This window comes from Muntiacus reevesi, chromosome X (assembly GCF_963930625.1).
Source record: "Muntiacus reevesi chromosome X, mMunRee1.1, whole genome shotgun sequence".
Lineage (NCBI taxonomy): Eukaryota > Metazoa > Chordata > Mammalia > Artiodactyla > Cervidae > Muntiacus > Muntiacus reevesi.
In genome coordinates this window covers 143,648,666-143,662,227 of record NC_089271.1, presented here as the reverse complement: position 1 = coordinate 143,662,227, position 13,562 = coordinate 143,648,666, and the positions used below count along the sequence as shown (strand labels likewise).

At 41.1% G+C, this 13,562-nt stretch overlaps 1 protein-coding gene across 3 annotated transcripts in view; it reads left to right on the top strand.

The window, feature by feature from the left end:
• The window catches only part of RNF128 (ring finger protein 128), a 101,151-nt gene that overhangs the window by 30,902 nt on the left and 56,687 nt on the right, over positions 1-13,562 (top strand). The window contains exon 1 of one of the 3 annotated variants that reach the window (XM_065916481.1): positions 6,451-7,165. The exons of the other annotated variants lie outside the window; for them this stretch is intronic. Within the exon in view, the coding sequence (XP_065772553.1) occupies positions 6,676-7,165 (490 nt within the window). The 5' untranslated portion in view covers positions 6,451-6,675. Of the gene's footprint in view, positions 1-6,450; positions 7,166-13,562 lie in introns of those variants that run through there. 3 annotated transcript variants of the gene reach the window in all.

Sequence of the window (13,562 nt, the reverse complement as noted above, 5' to 3'; positions counted from 1 at the left end):
CACTCTGGTGAAGGGGTTCTTAGTAGGTTGAATGTGTTACTGAAAAACACTGAAAAACAACAAATCTTTCCCCCTTGTAGTAATACCCTATGTATGTGGAGAGGAAGTACAGCAAAATGAAAATGGCATAGAATCTGGAGTCAAATATAACTCCCATGTGAATTCCAACTCTGCCACTTACTAGCTATGTGACCTTCAGCAAGAAACTTCACTTTTCTGAGCCTCATTTTTCTCATCTGAAAATAATAGGATTTTATTACTTGTTGTAAGAATCAAATGATATAATTAATACATGTAAAGTGTCTGGCACAAAGTAAATCCTCAATAAATATATTTCTTTCCTACTCCTACTTTGGTAAGTAGTTTATGGAATGAAAAGTTTTACAAGAAGAGTGTAGTTTTGTTCTAAGATATGGAGTCAAATTCCAATTCGATCGTTAGGTTATTCCCTAATGGGTGACCTCAGCAAGTTACTTAACCTGAGCACACATTTCTCCTCTGGTAAGATGTAGTATATAATACTTAACACATGGGTATAACATGTCTGGTTCCTGGCAGGTTCTCAATGGTAGCTATTACTGTTACAGGCATGAGAAGACTGTTCTTAGATTGAGATATAGCACACCTACTGTTGTAAAGCCCCTCTCTGAAATTCTGTCTTTTCTTTGAGTGCATGAAATCTTTGTTTAAAAAAATATCTGTTGTTTTCTAATGGTTGTATGCCCACTTGAGCTGACTGAGGTTTACCTGCACTTGCAAGTCATGGGACATAATTTGAAAGTATGCCACAGCACCACATTTGGGGTTTAGGGTTCTGTTTCATTTGGCTGTTTGCTCTCTCCGCACTGCCATCTTCTTCGTGCTATCCTCAAGTGGAAATATGTTGCCATACATTCTCTGCACCTATATTGTCGAGCTGTTTGGCTACAGCATGGCTTTGATGCCAGGTTACCAGTTGTCCTAGATGGTATTTTGCCACTTATTTAATGGTAAGAAGCCAGATGTGGTGTCTCATTTCCTGGAGACATATTAAAGGCTGAATGCTCTTGTCCATCTCTGCACCACCACAGAAACTCCATGTGATTGGGAACTTAATCAGCTGCTGTGGTACCCTGCAGTGGCTTCTGCAGTAAACTCTGCAGTAAACTCTGTTTACCACTGCTCAGGGTGGCTTTCAGTTCAGTGTTGCTGATATACATATTTGGCAAGGCTAGCCTTTGTGGTAGGATTTGAGGAGTTGAAAAAGACTCCTGGCCCAAATATATCTCTGTCACTGATCACAGTGACTGAAATGCACACAAGAAACTTTTCACATGAACTTTCCTTCTTGGGTGTAAGGCAATGTTAGAATGCAAATACCACTCTCGAGAGGAAACATACTGGGTCATTATTGGCTATTAATACTTAAAGTCAGAAGTGCATTGAAATCCTGACTCTATTACTAGCTATATGAGCTTAGGGAGTCGCTAATCCTCTCTGAAACAGTTTTTTTTTTTTTCTGAAAATAAGGATAATAGCAGACTTCCCTGGTGGTCCGGTGGTTAAAACTCTGCCTTCCAAGGCAGGGGGTCGGGTTCCATCCCTGGTGGGGGAACTAAGATCCCACATGCCAAAGGTGCAGCAAAATTTTTTTAATGAAAATAAGGATAATAATGGAGGGTTGTGAGAATTTAATGAGATAATGCATGTAAAGGGCATAGTAAATGCTCAACGAACTCTTATTATCCTTGGGGACAGTAGGACCTGGAAGGAATACATCTAGAAGTGGTAAACTCAGTTTGAGAGCCAGGAAAAGATGAAGTCTGGTACAGGGAAACTGCTCATAGCAAAGACCCTGGTGGAGTGCTGATAATACAGCTGGGGAAGAGCATGGAAACTCTGGAGAGCTGGGATAGGAAGAATTGGATGGGAGGAAGAGGAAAGACTGAAACAAAATCACAGTACATCTGCAGGAACTTTCTAACAAGAAAAGCGCAGTACTATTCAGGATGCAGTGCTCTGGGAGGTAGTAAGCTCTGACACTGGGAGTGTTGAAGCAGAGGCTGGGTGCTGGCTACCTGTCAAGAATACTCTAGTCTACCCCAGAGTAGACTACAAATCACCTGGGAATTTTGTTTAAATGCAGATTCTGATTCAGCAGGTCTGGGTGGAACCTGAGAGTCTTCACTTCTCAGGAGCTCACTGACAATGCCGATGCTCCTGATCAACAGATCTCACTCTTAGTATCAAAGGCTCTGTTGCAGTTTGAAAAGAAATCATAATGAGACAGATGAATTTGGTTAGGGAAAGCCAGAGAGTAACCCAGACAAGGCTCCTTAAAATGGGAGCACTGTAATGCAGTCAGGATCTACAGTCTGGTCCTTAGCTTCATAAGCTTTGCAATTTGATTGGTAGTATAACCAGAGCCTGGGCTCCTGGGGACTGACTCATGCTTAACCAAATTCACAAGAGACCCATATACAAGTCAGAATGCCGACTGATTAATTTCTAATGAGAAGTATAACTTCTAAGAGGAACAGATACTAATGTTTTCTGATCAGTGCATTATCTCCCTGTAGGCATATTTACATGAGGAGCTAAATGATAATAAGAAGGTTGCTTGGTGAGGGTGGACTCATAGCAAGGGGAGTTCACAGGATGATTTTTAACAGTTCATGTCATCAAGCTATGATAGTCTGATACCTCCATCTCCACCACTGGGCTAGAATGGTCTAGGGTGAGGGTGTTAGCCTCAATACCAAGTCTGTTGTGCCCTAATACAATTTGGATGATATATGTAAGCCTGGGTCTGGTAATATCATTCATTTGATCCACTTCAATATAAATTTACAATCTAAACTCATCATTACAAAAAGTTTAAAATATAGAGAAAAGTTGAAAAAATATTGCAGTAAGCACCTATATACCCACCATCTAGATTCAACAATTGTTATCATTTTGCCATATTTACTTTATGTCTCTGTGTGCACACACGTGCATTGAGCCTACACTGTTTAACATAGATTGCGGAACTCTTCATGCTCTGGCACAACCCGCTTGACCCGCTCCATTCCTCCTGGCTCCCCCTTTGCTCCCCAGACATATCTAACTATTGGATGGGAGTTCCCGAATGTTCCCTGCTATTTATTACCTATTGCCTATGTCTGAATATCCTTATTTTCTTTTTCCTTGATTAACTCTATTTGTTCATAAAGACAGCCATGCCCATGTTGCATCCTATACTCTTCTCAGTGATAACATGTATTACACTATGCTGTTATTTGCTTGCCTCTCTTCGTGACTCAGATGGTAAAGAATCTACCCGCAATATGGGAGACCCGGGTTCAACCCCTGGGTAGGGAAGATCCCCTGGAGAAGGAAATGGCAACCCACTCCAGTATTCTTGCCTGGAGAATCCCATGGACAGAGGATCCTGTTAGGTTATAGTCCATGGGGTCGCAAAGAGTCGGACGCAACTGAGTGACTAACACTTTGACTTTCTTACTAAACTATAAACTCCTTGAGGGCAGGGACTGTTTCATTTGTCCCTGTATACCTGTACCTCTCAAGTGTCTTGTGCTTAGTAGATGTTCAGTAACCAGAAAATTCAACTGCCAGCTGGACAGTTCTACCTAGTTATATCATGGGCACCTTGAATTCAACATGTCTAAACTGAAATAATTTCTCCCCCTACTGAGTCTACATATTTAAAACCTTCCTCCTAATTAAATGCCATTCAGTCTTCCAAGTCAAAAACCTCAGAGCAGTCCCTAACTCTTCCCTCTCATTCATCCTCCAAACAAGTCTTATTGATTCTATCTCCAAAATACACTACAATCTGTCCATTTCTCTTTATGTCCATTACCTATTTAGTCTGGACCACTTTCATTTCTCACCTGGAGAGCACTGCCAACAATCCTGTCTGGGTTCCCTACAGACAGAGGATTACCTGCAGGAGACTCTTGTCTCCTCCAAATTTTTATTCACAGAGAAGCCATAATGATCACTAAAATTCAGATCTGACTTTATTACTCCCTGCTTAAATCTTAATTATATTACTCCTTGCTTTTGGATCAAGTTCAAACTCCTTAACTTTACCCAAAGGACTCTCAAGAACTGAACCCTTTGAACCTCTATAACTTTACCTCTTGTACTCTGGGTTCCAAACATTTGGTGTTTATAGAGTCTGTATTACTTGCTGTTTCTCAACATTTTCAGTTTCATGCGTCAATGCCTTTTCTTGTATTGTTCTCTGTCTAGAAAGGCTGACACTTTCAAAATCAGCACAATTGTAACCTCCTCTGGGAAGCTTTTTCTTAACTTCCCAGTCTGAGTTAGTTCCTCTTCTCTAACACCCACTACTGCCCTACACCTACCTCTAGCATATCTCTTACACTATATACATCCAGCACTCTATACATAATACAATGATCAGTTTGCTTATTTGTCTCATCAAAAATAATTTATGAGCTTTCTGAGAGCAGAGTTGGTGTCTTATTTTTTTAATCCCAATGCTTAGCCCATGATTGGCATATAGGAGATTGCAATAAATATTTAAGAAAAGACAGAATGAATATTAATAAATGTCTCTCCAAACTTCACTATTGTAAACACCTCATAAAAGATCTCTTCTCTTTTGAACACATTGTTTCCTCAAAGTACCATATAGTTGTTTTGTCACGCAAGTAATATTGATTGAATGTTGAGTGCTCTTTACCAGTAATTTCAGACAATTTCTGGAATCATACCATTTCTTTAGATGGCAGATGCTATCCTTTTGTTTTACTCTAGGTAATTTTTATCTAAGAGAGTAACATAATCAGTAGTTGGGGGTGCCATGCTATTGGTCCCACATACTTCCCTTGACCTCTAAAGTCTCTTTCAACACCTACAGTTCATGGTTCACAAAATTGCCCATTTATTTGGATTCTAGGTGCTATTTAGTTATGGTATTAATTTTCCTCTAGGTTTCTCTCAAACCATAAGAGTATCAAGTGCAGAATTGTCCCATGCTTAATCTTTGCAAATATTATTGATTAAGTAAACATTGGGCCATGGGTGTGAAATGATTGATAGGAACCTAACAAATGTTGGACTGGATAAAGTAAATTATATTTATTTGAACTGAAAAAAATTGTTAAAACTAAACATTCTGGACATTACTTTCTCTGATTATTACCTCAAAGTAACAACCTTGATATTCTTTAAAAAGTATTGGGTCCCTGACTGTTTAATAATAATAGTATTTAACAGATAATAATTTTTATATTCTGCTAGTGAAGTGAAAGCCTTTCAGTCCTGTCTGACTCTTTGTGACCCCATGGACTATACACTACATGGCATTCTCCAGGCCAGAATACTGGAGTGGGTAGCCTTTCCCTTCCCCAGGGGATCTACCCAACCCAGGGATCCAACCCAAGTCTCCCACATTGCAGGCAGATTCTTTACCGGCTGAGTCACAAGGGAAGCCCTATACTCTGCTAAGCACTGCTCTAAGGGCTTTATATGTATGAACTCATTTGATCATCTGGACAAGTCTATGAGGTAGGTACTATTATCACTCCCATTTTGCAGATGATGAGGAAACTGAGGCACGGAGAAGTAAGAAGCAATCTTGCCAAGGTCGAAGGTTATCCATGTGTCAGACACCAGAAGTATTAATTTCGTTTAATCCATGCTTATTTATTGAGCACACACTAAATTAACAACTAACAGGGTAAATGAAAATTGTATACTTAAAGTAAGGAGAAATCTTAACGCCAAAGTGCCATGAGCGAATTGTCAAGGTGAATCAGGCTCATTTTTGTTAGTGGGCAGTAGAGAAAGATTATGTAGTTAAGGTCATGAGTTAGCAGAGACATATCTGGTTGGGTAAATCTGGTTTGCGGAAGATGGAAGAGGCTTAGTTTTGAGGAGTATGAAAACAGTCATTCTTTTTTTGAGAGCTAAGATTAGCTTGAGAAGGGGCATCTAATGCAGTATATTTAGGATGAGGTAAGGGTAAAAGAAAATACACAGGTATGACGCTTGTTTAGAGCAGGAAAGGAAAAATTAAAAAAGAAAAAGATAATGCGTTCTTCCTGCCCCTCTCCCCTTAGAGAATTAGTAAATAGCCTGCCTAGGTATCACCCACCTACACAAATTCTCTGGACTGCAACTCAGACCCTTCAGATCTGGGCTTTTTAGAAGTACTTTTCGCATTCTGGCACCTTAAACCTGAACAGCCTTGTGGGCAAACGTTACGAGGAAAAAAAATACATTCTTGCAGTTCAAAATGGACTCGAATCCTACCAGCGAGCGTTTCTGTTCGCGCTGATTCCACAGTTCACCTGTCCATTTTTCCGATCCTAGTCTAAAGCCTTCCCCTCCTGTTACCCTTTTAAGAGGCGGTCCCGCAGTGTCCTTTCCTCCCTCCCAGCCACCTCTACCCCCAGTCAACGGGGCGGAGCTTCGCGCTAAAACCCCGGAGCCCGACGCGGCCCCCTCAGTCGCGGAGAGTGGAGCCACAAAGGGCTTCCTCTGCGGCAACATCTCCGGCGACGCTACGTGCCCGCCGGCTCTGACCCAGCCCGCCGCGCGCGCCAGTCTCCCCCGGTCCTCTCGTTACCTGGCGCGCACCTGGCCCAGGCCGGGGTCCCGCCGAGAGTCGGGAAGGCGCGTGCCAGGGGCCCTAGGGAACCTCAGAGCGCGCGTACCATGGGGCCGCTGCTGGGGGCCGGGATCTTCTGCCGCGGTGGTTGTGGCTTTTCCCGATTGCTGGCCTGGTGCTTCCTGCTGGTTCTGAGTCCGCAAACCCCCGGCTCCAGGGGGGCCGAAGCCGTGTGGACCGCGTACCTCAACGTGTCCTGGCGGGTTCCGCACACCGGAGTGAACCGCACCGTGTGGGAGCTGAGCGAGGAGGGCGTGTACGGCCAGGATTCGCCGCTCGAGCCCGTGGCTGGGGTCCTGGTACCGCCCGACGGGCCGGGGGCGCTCAACGCCTGTAACCCGCACACGAATTTCACGGTGCCCACGGTCCCGGGGGACTGGGGCAGCGTGCAAGTGTCTTGGTTGGCCCTCATCCAGCGCGGTGGGGGTTGCACCTTCGCAGACAAGATCCATCTGGCTTACGAGAGAGGGGCGTCTGGAGCCGTCATCTTTAACTTCCCGGGGACCCGCAATGAGGTCATCCCCATGTCTCACCCGGGTGAGTGCAGCTATCCGATTGCGCCCCATCAAACCCCTGCCGAGGCCGTTTTTTCCCATATTTCTCTCAGGGTATTCCTCCCCCTATCCCCTTGCTCCGAAAGAAGACGAGTGTCCTTTCTGTCCCCATCGAGTAAGGCAGGGTCCTCTCTTCCCCAGCTTCATCCTGCATGGGGGGTTGGGCGGGAAAATCCTTCAGAATTTGCCTCTGTGGTGGAAAAGGGTAAAAACCAACAGAGTGCGGAGGCTGGCAACTCGAGAACTGTTGGGGTTCTTTGCGTCGTCTTTTCCTGCTGTTTGTGAGGGTGCTTGCATGGGGTGGGCATTGGTAGTGGGCATTGGGTTTGATGTGACTGGGAGGCAGCCTAACCGAGAAGCCCATCTGGAAAATCCCTTCCTCAAATCTTGTCCTGATTCACAGCTTCAGGCCCGCCGCAGATTTTTTTCCCCTGCTCTCCCTGTTCTCTCTGCGTGTTTCCTCGAATCAGGTACAAGATTGTGTTACTGTGCCCTGTTAACCTCATTCCAGTTTTGTTGGAAGCTATGTTCAGCCCTTGGGTCCTTCTCTGCCCCGGGGTCTCAGGTCCCAAGTGACTGTTGCCATCACTGCTTTCCTTGGCCTCTGGGGAAGAAAAATCTGATTTAGCTTATTGAGTGACAAAACAGGTGACTAGTATTACTTAAAAGGGAGAGGTTTATGCAGGAGGCTAGCAAGGACCTAGACGTTGGAAAATGTAATCGAGGTAGATCTTACATTTGTGCAGATGAGGTGGGTTACTCTTTTTCCCTTTTCAGTTATCCTTCCAGAAACCTTCTCCCTATTTGTGTTTATGTATTCATACCAGGCCCCAAAAGACAAAGAAAAAAATGTGGGGGGATAAAAAGGCAGAGACACATACTAGCAGTATATCATAGTTGTTGAGAGCTGGGCCTCAAGTCAGATGTTGGTTAAATTCTCGCTTCATTGCTTGCTAGTCCTGTGACCTTGAGCAACTTATTTGAAGTCTAACCTGGGTTCCCTCCTCAATCAATGGAAAAGAACTAAGAATGAACCACTCCCACAGGTTTGCCAGGATGATTATCCTTTTAGGAGTCACTGGAGAGATGAATCTGCTTGTTTAGCTACTGGAGGTTTTGTGTTTTTCCTAAAACAGTGTGTCTGGCCCTGCCTAGAGAGCACTTGTAGACAGAGTGGCTGGGTGGTATAATGGAAAGGGCACTGAACTGGAACTCAGGAGATTTGAGCTCATTTTAGTCCCTTCTGTGCCTCTACCAGCTTTGTGACCTTGTACAGGTTACTCACTTAGTCAAATGATAGTACAGAGGTAGGAGAGGAAGGCCAAGTTGCAGATTGTGCAGAGACAAAAATGAACCAAATAAACTCCCTTCCAGCTCTAAAATGCTGTGATTCTTAGATTTTATATTGAGTAAAGATAGCAGCAACTCCATCTCTTTTGGTTGATAATTCATTGATTAGAATGAAAAGACTTTTGAAAGTCTGATAGAAAGGAAGAATAAGGACTCATAAATTTTAAAGTCCTTCCATTTCAATTGGCTACTTACATGCAAGGTTTTGACTTTGCCTCCTCCAAATGAGATTCATTTGCACGGATGATTTGGAATTGAAAAGTACTCTTTAATTAGAGAGTTCTGGTTTAGACTGCTTTCATACTACTTCTGTTTAAGGATATAAGCTTATATTTATCTGATAGTTTTAGGGGACAATAAAATTAATTTTTTTGCATTCCTACTATGTTCCAGGCACTCTGCATACATCTTATACTTTGTGGAGAGATAGTATGGTGTACTAGGAAAAGCACAGGCATTGTAGTTAAGAATGAGAATCAAATTCTGAATTTACCACATAATAGCTTTGTGTCCTTGGTCAGATTTTTGAACTTTACTGAGTCTCTGTTTTCCCATCTGTAAGATGGAGATATTTACATTGCTGTGATCATTAAGGATAATGTATGTAAACTACCTAGCAGATAATAAATACTCAGTTAAAAGTCAGTTATTATAATAGGCTGATGTTAACAAGATGCAAAAAATTAACGAGCAAACATAGGCTTACACAACTGTCAGGATAAAGACAAATACACTGGTAATCTAAGCATGGCTCTTTTGTTTCAGAATACTATATAGAAATAAAGCCCTAAATATCGATCACGTAATTAAAACTCAGAAGAGTGTTTTGACACTTTAAAAAAAAGAATTATTATCTGAGATGTAGCAATGAATTTTTATCTGACTGTAGCAGTGTTACACTTAAGTTAACTAGCTGAAAGAGCTAGCTAGATACTTGAGGAATGGAATCACATTTCTCCCTTTAACTCCTGGAAAAACTACTTTTCAACACAGGGGAAAATCACTTTGCATTTCATCCACATATGTTGTTAAATATTTTGTTTGCAAAGTGCCGTGTTGTTCGCTTTGCTCATTCCTAAGAGTAATCCCAGGGTTCATTATAATCTCTGGTCAAAAAACGATTTCTCTTGGATCCTAGTGGCAAAGAGGTAAGACTGAAGTTTAAATGTTGATTAACTTAATATATATTGCCATGAATTCTACAAGGGCCGCTGAATGTGGAAAAGTCATTGCTGTTGACTTTGTTTTACAAAAGCTTTCTCCACCCCCTCTCTCAGGGGCCTGTGCTTGAATTGTCCTTCAGTGGAATTTAGTGCTGATCATCCACACTCCTACCTATCACAGTTCTGTGACCATGAAGATCCATTTGTTTCAAGTAATAGAACTAACTGGTTTACAGCAGTAGCTTTAAAACTTTTGTATATTGGAGAGAAACTCCACTATACAACCGCAACCAATTAGAAAAATCAGGCTGTTTTTATGGATACCAAATTTTCCCAAAGGGTAGCTATAGCCTTACGGCAACCTAGCAGTTTATTTCTGTACACTATCTTCCAGAAAATCTTGATTCATTCAGATAAAAAATTGTAAATGATAGATGTTTATTAACAGCTGATCCAGCAATCTCTGGATATTTTCATTCAAATTGATCCAGAAATGGGGAAGAAAATTCAGAGAAAATTTTGGTTTCACAGTTAAATCACTGTCCGTGTCTTATTTAAATATGAAAATCAGATAAGAAGTGGCCAAAACTTAGAGTAAGCACTAAAGCCGTCTAAGATGCAGAGTTGTCACGATGAGACACGTTGTGCATGCTCTTGTTATTGCACAACTAACTAGTCTGCTTTCCTAAGCAGTTGAGCCTGAGCCTTGCATGCTTTCTAATTGAACACAACCCACTGGTTGAAGTGGTGTCAGTACTTCCTTGTATAGTTTTCCTTGAGTCAACATGTGCAGGCATGAGTTTATTGAAAGACGTGTGCAAAGCTTCCACCTTCATAATCCATGACGTGCTTACAAGAACTTGAAACATATTCAAAGCGATGGCAAAAGAAGCATTATTCTTGAGGGCTGTAAAAAAGTGAATGAACCAAGCCATTTAAGTTAATGATTTGGTGGTCTCCCTTGGAATAGAGGTTGCTATATAAAACAGTTGCTTGTTGTATACATTGTTGAAAGACCTCTTAGAGCATATTAAGAAGATGACCTTTGCCACTTTTTATTTATTTATTTATTACTTTTTGGCTGCTCAGTGCAGCATGTGGGATCTTAGTTCCCCAACCAGGGATAGAACCTGTGCCCCCTCCAGTGGGAGTCAGGAGTCTTAACTGCTGGACTGCCAAGGAAATCCCCAGGGTTTTTTTTTTTTTCTTAATTGAAATATACTTGATTTACAGTGCTGTGTTAATTTCAGGTGTATAGTACAGTGATTCAGATACACACACACACACACACACACACACACACACACACACACATATTCTTTATCAGATTCTTTTCCCTTATGTGCATGCTTAGTTGCTTCAGTCGTGTCTGACTCTTTGTGACCCCATAGACCATAGCCCACCAGGCTCCTCTGTTGGTGGGATTTTTCCAGCAAGAATGCTGGAGTAGATTGCCATGCCCTCCTCCAGGGGATCTTCCTGACCCAGTGATCAAATCTGCGTCTCCTGCATTGCAGGTGGATTATTTGCCTGCTGAGCCACTGGGGAAGGCCCAATTCCCTTGTAGGTTATTATAAAATATTGAGTATAGTTCCCTGTGCTATACAATAGGTCCTTGTTGATTATCTCTTTTATATAAAGTACTGTGTATATGTAAATCCCAAACTCCCTCCCCCTGCCACTTACTATTTTTAAAATCTTAGGCCAGTATTTTACTTCTCTATGTCTAAGTTTTCTCCTATGTAAGATGGACATAATAAAAAACTTGCCTGACAAGGTTAATGGAATTAAATGATATAATACAGATAAAGTGTTTAACACAAAGCCTGACATTTAGGAAGCAACTATAATTTTTCTTAGGATAGGATAGTTATATGTATTTTAGAAATACATTTAGAGTTAGGATAGGGATAGCTAAATGTATTTTAGAAAATGAAAATTAATTTGTATGTTTGTGGTATATAATTTGAAAATGAATAGCCACGAGTACTCCAAGGTCCATATTATCTGACATCTAACTGTAACTCTTTGGGAATAAGTTGAGTAAACTGAATGCTTTACAAGAAAATGATCTTTTGGCCCACATATGTTTGTCATTCTTTTCTCAAATAACTGCTTGTCCCTTGAGTAACCAATCTCTTTTCCATTCACAAGGACTTTGGAATAGGATTTGCCACTGGCTTATTACCACCCAGTTCCTTCTCAACCATTTGACATTTACTTTTTATTCTGTTTTGAGTTTTGCTGTTGTTTTTATTAGTTTTTTAATTTTTATTTTTTACCCCCTAGTAAGTTGACATCAAAAAGAACCTCTTTAGGCTCAAAAAGAAGTTGAGAAGAGATTGGGTGGTGATGATTTACCAAGGTAAAATACCATTCCAAAATCTGTTCTCACGGTCATCCTTTTTGATCTATCTGCAGAACTGTATTTGATATTGTTGACCACTCCTTCTTTGAAACTCCTTCCCAAGCAGTTTCTTGCTTCTCTTTAGCTTCATTTCTGTTATTTTATTAACACATTCATCTCACACCTTTTCTTCCTTGCATTCACATCCAGGCCCCCAACACTCTCCCTCTAGTAAGTATCTACCACGTCCAGTTGATTTAAACTTTTCCTTCTTCTCACATATGTTTCCTTCTCCCTCGCAATTGTTATTACACTGCTTACAGTTCCAAATGTCTTCTAACGGAAACAAATGATTAGCCTCCTAATTGGTCTCCCTGCCTTCAGTCACTTCTTCCTTTCAGTTCTTCTTCCACATGGCCACTGGAACATAGCTCTGGACATGCATATGCCATTACTCAAGAGCCCATTACTTATAATTTTTAGATTATGTTTCTCAGCATGGCACATAAACTCTTAATAATCTAGTCCCAACCTATTTTTGAAGCTTTATGTACCTCCTGTATCATATTGATCCTGAAACATACTCTCTACCCTCTCCCATTATCAGTCCTTTGCTCATACTTCTGCTTTTGCCTATGTACCCTTTTCTTCCCAGCTCTGTTGATCAGAAACTTACCCATCCTTCAAAACCCAACACAGATACCTCCTCATCTTTGAGGATTTTCATAATTCCTTCTTTTCCTCTTCTCACCACAACCCCCACAACCAAAAACAAAATAATCTCTTATCTCCTATAGAATTCCATCCCTTGTAAGTACGTTCTGCATTTTACTGGTAGTTTTTGTTCATGTATTTTCTCTTCCTACTGTATTGTAATCATTTTAATGTTTTATTAATTTCATATTCCCCATAGGAATCTTTATTAACTTTCCTGTTGGCTCAGTGGTAAACAATCTGTCTGCCAATGCAGGAGATGTGGATTCCATCCCTGGGTTGGGAAGATCTCCTGGAGGAGGAAATGGCAACCCACTCCAGTATTCTTGCCTGGAAGATCCTATGGACAGAAGAGCCTGGCGAGTGTACATGGGGTAGTAAAAGAGTTGGACTTGACTTAGTGACTAAACAACAACAATTTAGAAATCTTTTTACTTTATGTGCTCTGAAAATACTTGTTGAGTGGCCTTAAATACACAAGAATGACAGGGGATCATAAGGTTCCCTAGAAAAATATCCAAAAAAAACGATTGAAACTCAATTCACTGAACATTTATCGAGGGTCTACTCTATGCTAAGTACTGAGCTTCCTGCCTCAATATACAAAAAAAGGAGAAATAAGATTATATAAATACTTTAAGATTGCAAGCACCCTAACTTTTATGGTGGTCACCATCATATGCTAGTTTATGGTTTTTAAATAGTAATATGACCTAGATAACAAAGAAATAATGACAATGAGTATTTCTGTTGAACCTTCTCTTTTCTATTTTTTTGATATTCTAAAAATTTCATTTATACTATTC